Source organism: Numenius arquata, chromosome Z, assembly GCF_964106895.1.
Source record: "Numenius arquata chromosome Z, bNumArq3.hap1.1, whole genome shotgun sequence".
NCBI lineage: Eukaryota > Metazoa > Chordata > Aves > Charadriiformes > Scolopacidae > Numenius > Numenius arquata.
In genome coordinates this window covers 54,926,975-54,932,448 of record NC_133616.1, presented here as the reverse complement: position 1 = coordinate 54,932,448, position 5,474 = coordinate 54,926,975, and the positions used below count along the sequence as shown (strand labels likewise).

Here is a 5,474-nt window from a genome sequence, read left to right as displayed (position 1 = left end):
CCGCCGCCCTGCCGGTGCCGGAGCCGCGTACCCGGGCGGCGGCCGCCTCCCTGCGGCACCGCTAGCGCCTCGCGTCCCGCTCACCTTCGTCGCCGGTGAAGCACCGAGGAAGGGCGCTCCCGCGGCCCCGCCCCGTCGGCTCTCCGCGGCTGGACGGCGCCTTCGTGCCACCCCTCGTCCCTCTCCTCCTCGGCGGCGCTCGAGGCGACGGCGGCGGCAGCAGCTCGGCGTGACGCCCCGGCGCGGATGCGGTGGGTGCCGGGCGCTGCCCCCGGCCCGGCCTTTCCCCGCCGCCTCCGCCGCCTGACTCCGCTGTGCTCTCCCCACCCGCAGGCAGCCCCCCGGCGAGTGCGAGATGGCGCTCAGCGGCACGCTCCTCCCCTCCATCGCTACCTTCGCGGCGGGCGCCGCGGGCCGCGAGAAGGCGGCGCGGCCCGCGGGCCCCGGCAACGTGAGTAGCGGCGTCGCGGCGGCGCGAGCCGGTCGGGATGGGGACGGGGCCGGGGCGGCGGCGGCGGCGGGGTTGGTGGTGGTGGTGGCGGCGGCGGCGGGGTCCGGCCGGGGCGGGCGCGGCGGGGCGGAGGGCCGGGGTCTGAGCCGTGCCCGTCTCCCCGCAGAGGTGGCGGGAGGAGTTGTCGCAGCTGAAGCGGCCGCCGCCGGTGCTGGCGGCGCGGCCCGTGGAGGCGCCGCCGTCGGAGCTGGAGGCCGCCGCCGCCGCCGCCCTGGGGCCACGCCGCGACGCTGAGGAGTTCAACGAGCTGCTGGACTTCGACTTCATCCTCTCCAACTCCCTCATGCACCAGGAGCCCGCCGCCGCCGCTGCCGTGGTGGTGGCCCCCGCCGCCGCCCCGGCCCCCACCGCCAGCCCCTGCCCCGCCGGGCCCTTCGCCTACCCGCTGCCCCGACCCGAGCCCGCCGGCCTCCTCTACGGCGGCGGCAGCCGCGACGGGGCCCCCGCTGCTGGCCCCGCCACCCCATTCAACTTGGCCGACATCACCGACGTGTCCCCTTCGGGAGGCTTCGTGGCGGAGCTCATGCGGCCCGACCTGGACCCGGTGTACCTGCCGGCGCCGGCGGCTCTGCCGCCCCTGGGAAGCCTGCAGGGCAAGTTCGTGGTGAAGGCCGTGGGCGAGTACAGCCACCCGGGGCTCAGCCCCAAGAACGGCCCCCCAGCTGCCGCCCCACCGCCTGGCACCGAGGGCCCCGGGGCCCCCTACAGCCCCCTGCCGCGGATGTGCCCCAAAATCAAGCAAGAGGCTGCCCCGCCGTGCACCCTGGCCCCACCGCCACCACCGCACGGGAACGGCCCTCGAGGAGCCCCCCAGCACGACTTCTCCCTGGGCCGCCCACTGCCTACCCGGACTACACCTTCGCTGGGGCCCGAGGAGATGTTGAGTGGCAGAGACTGTCTCCCTGCTGCCCAGGGGCTGAGCCACCCACCGCTACCACTGCCCCCAGGGTACCCCCCAGCCCCCGGTTACCCCACCTTCCTGCCTGAGCAGCTGCCGCCCGGCACGCTCCAATACCAAGGTGAGTCCCTGTGCTTTGGTGACGGGTGCGCTAGGGCTCCTGCTTTGGCTCTGGCCGTGGTGGTGCTCACTCCTCCCTGTCCACCTCTAGAGCTGATGCCACCGGGGAGCTGCCTGCCTGAGGAGACCAAGCCTAAGAGGGGACGCAGGTCATGGCCTAGGAAAAGGACGGCCACCCACACCTGTGACTATGCGGGCTGTGGCAAAACCTACACCAAGAGCTCTCATCTCAAGGCGCATCTGAGAACCCACACAGGTTAGTTCCAGCATGGGGTCAGCAAGTTGCCCCAGTCTGAATGGGAGGCGGTGAGCCCCTTGGACAGTGAAAGGGGAGAGCACAAGAGGAGGGCTAAAAGTAGTGAGTCATAACCCTTCTCTGCTGCGTTTCCAGGCTTTTTTTTCCTCCCCCTTTGGCTACATGAAGTCTTGTGTAGTCTTTGCTTATTGGCTCCGTGTTTTGCTTAATGGTTCGGAATGACTCAGATGTGGGAGCGGGTGGGTTTCTTGCCAAGGCAAAGTTTGTTGCTCCTCTCTTGCTGTGTAGCTAGCTAATTAGCAGGTAGTTGGAAGTCAGCTGGGATTTGTTGCTCTAGATGCTGTTGGCCCACTTCTGAGAAGGGATCAGACCTCTCTCTAAGATACTGCTTTCTTTGCTTGTGGTTAAACGCTTCGCACACGTACCCCTCCTGTCTTGGCTTGCTCTAGTGCAAGAGATCGCGCACTGCTGCAAGCTGCTGGTCCGTTTCTGAGGAAACTGTGATGGGCCCCTTGCAAGTGAGGCTTTCAGCTGTGTCAGCAGCACTGACGGGGTGCCTCGCCTATTTATGGGAGCGCATCTTCCCCTGCACTAGCACCAAAGAGGCAGAGTTTAACGGTTGATTGGCTACTGCTAGAATTCGGATAAAATCTGCCAAAGTGTGCATCTGAGCCTGAGTTCAAACTTTAACCTTGCAGCTGAGTGTGGTGTTGCAGTAACTGAGCTTGTGAAAGCAGGTACATCGTGCGTGGTTTCACCAGTGCGGGCATTCCGTAACAGTGATTAAATAACCTGGGAATTTGCATAATTTAAATCCCTGAGTTGTGGACTTGATTCAAAACTTTCTCCTGAAGCGGAGTCGGGCAAGGGAGAAATGTACTGGTAGTGCAGTAGTTAGGCTTCATCTCCAGCTAATGGCAGTAGAGGGGAAAAAATCGGTCAAGTGAAGGGCACTTCCCATCTGCCCTGAACTGGTCAGCACCACCTCCGGTATGTGTAGGACCGGGAGTTTGTAACTGTCCGGGAAACTTGTCTTGCAGTCAGCAGTGGTTTTGTCATAGTGAAGACACCAAGAGTGAGTCCTTAATCAGGCTGAGCTACTGAAAACAGTTTCCAGCTGTTTTTTAATTCTTGAGACCTATGATTATCTAAATACATTATGTCTGCTGAGCTATTTCTGGTTGCTATTTGATCGTATAACATCAGCTGGCAAAAATACACTCAGTTATTGTCTGAACGTATGTATTTGAAGGCTTGTGTGCAAGACAAACGGTGGAAATGAGTATTATAGTGAAGATTTCAGTGACGCCAACATTTTATAGTACCTGTATGTCTTGAAAAGACAGTCTTACTCTGTTAGTCTTTGTAGTTTTCTTGCAACTGCTTTAAGTAGTTTGTTGCATTTTGTTTGACATTGCCCCATTTCTTACGCGGGCCAATGTGTGCTAGTGTTTCTTGAAAGAAAGGTTCTAGAAGTGGTAGCCATGGGAAAAAAAAAAAAACCTGACATGTTTTATTTTCTGGGTTTTTTTAAAGGAGAGAAACCTTACCACTGTGACTGGGAAGGCTGCGGATGGAAGTTTGCCCGATCCGATGAACTTACTCGTCACTACAGAAAACACACAGGCCACCGCCCTTTCCAGTGCCAGCGGTGTGACAGAGCATTTTCCAGGTCGGACCACCTTGCCTTACACATGAAGAGGCACTTTTAATTGGAAGCAGTGGATCTTTTCCCAACTGCCGTAGAGATTCAGTATTTACAGCACAAGGACTGTCTTCCACAGGACGGGGGAGAACACAGTTTAAGCACTACAGATAATCACGGTGAAGTCTTCTAAAGAGTGGAAAAGAGGGATAATTGCATACAGACGTTGCAACTTTTTTATATATATACATTTAAAAGAAAAGAGAACCAAAAACGTTGGGGTCAATGACTGGATCTTCTATCATTCCATTTGTAAATCCAACTTGAATTATTTCCGGACTACAAAATGCCAAGGAGTGACTGGAAGTCACGGATATCAGGGTTAAACAGACTGTGTGTAGTTCGGAGGGTGGGGATATTACACAGGGAAATGGCGTTCCCTTAATTTTCTTTCAATGCAATATTAGATGTAAATGTCATCTTGTACTTTCCTTTTTTTTTCCTTCTAAAAGCCATTACGATGTTAAAACAGGAGGAAAAATTCAGGTACAGAATTCTATTTTAAAAGCCTATTTCATGGTGCTTAGTGACTGTTGGTTGTAGAGGTACCAAAAACAGGAAGCCAAAGTTCTCAAACTGCTGCATATCTGACAAGGAAATATTTTTGTCTTCCGATCACCGATTATGACCTAAATCAGGTAAATAAACCTGGTTTATCTTTTTTTAAAGAAAGTAACTTTATGCAGACAGTCTGTAATGCACTGTGGTTTCGATGTGCAATAGTTTGTACAATGGTTTATTCCCAAATATGCCTTAAGCAGAACAAATGTTTTCTATATACTTCTTTACATAATAAATATGTAATATAAATTTAAGCAAACTTCTATTTTGTATATTTGTAAACTACGAAGTAAAAATGAACATTTTGTTGGAATTTGTATTTTGCATATTCAAGTTGAAAATAAGTTTTAAATAAACCTATAATATTTTATCTGAATGGCTGCTCTAATCTTCTTCTGTGCATGGATATGTCCAAAGAGAGTTTATTAAGTATTTGGTAGTGGTTGAGTTTCCCAAGGCAAGGGGGGGCGGAGTGGGGGTGGCAGCAAACGCTTGTAGTTTCAGGACTCTAAAAGATAGGATTGTATAAGTGCAGTGCTGATGTAACACATCTTTTTAGGCAAGATGATGTACTTGAAATTTTTGCTCTGAATATCAAATTGGCACTTACCTGACCTGCGTGATGAATTTGTAATTTACCATCTTTAAGATAACTCAGTTCAAATTATTTGTTAGAGGAAGTACATCTGTTGGAGACACTAGGCTTTGCATATTCAAAGATAACAAATGCTAGAAGTTTTTTGTAGTGGTCTTTTCAGCATGAAAAATTTCTGGCTTGGTTTTCTTGGGCTTCTTAGATAAGCTGGTGTAACCACTTTCATGCGAATGAAGGAAAAATCAACTGCGTAGTGTTGCAAAGAATAAAGTTGACTCAAGGAATAAAGAGTGCGAGCAAAAAACACCTTTTAACAATAAACTACATGGAGTTTCTTTTGAAGCGTGCTCTGTCCTGGGAATTCAGTAATTCGACGGTGTTTGAAGAGCCAAGATTCCAGTAGGAATCCTGGTATGCATACTGAACTTGGGAAGGCTGAGCATGCGGAGGTTGCAAACCGCATAGCTGTGCGTTGAGGATATGTTCGTGTGCCTTCAGCTGCACTCACTCTGCTGCAGTTAAATGCAGTGGAGCCTGCTGCATACCTCTGGTTGTTACCATTTTTGTTGTAGTTGTCCTTAGGGACCTCGTTGCTCTGGTTTCTTTACAAATATGTAGGGATAAGATGGTTTCAACATGAATGCTTGATGAATAGGACCTGTTTTTCTCACTATTTGTAAAAAGAAAGAAATCATTCCTCTTCGCTGGTTTGAAATTGTCAGTCAGCCCGGAATTTGGATGTATGCAATGCTCAATAAAGCTGAGCATGGAAAACAAATTACAGGCAAGAGCCAGTCAGATTTTTGCAGTATTTAAAAGGAGCGTGGC

The 5,474-nt window shown here is 52.4% G+C and overlaps 1 protein-coding gene across 1 annotated transcript; it reads left to right on the top strand.

Annotated features, from left to right (window-relative positions):
- The first annotated feature begins 246 nt into the window (after positions 1-246).
- Positions 247-4,420, top strand: KLF4 (KLF transcription factor 4). The gene is given in 6 exon segments (XM_074166327.1): positions 247-276; positions 279-326; positions 329-451; positions 618-1,530; positions 1,621-1,785; positions 3,322-4,420. Coding segments are annotated over 6 exon segments (1,455 nt in total). The 3' UTR covers positions 3,498-4,420.
- Positions 4,421-5,474: the final 1,054 nt, after the last annotated feature.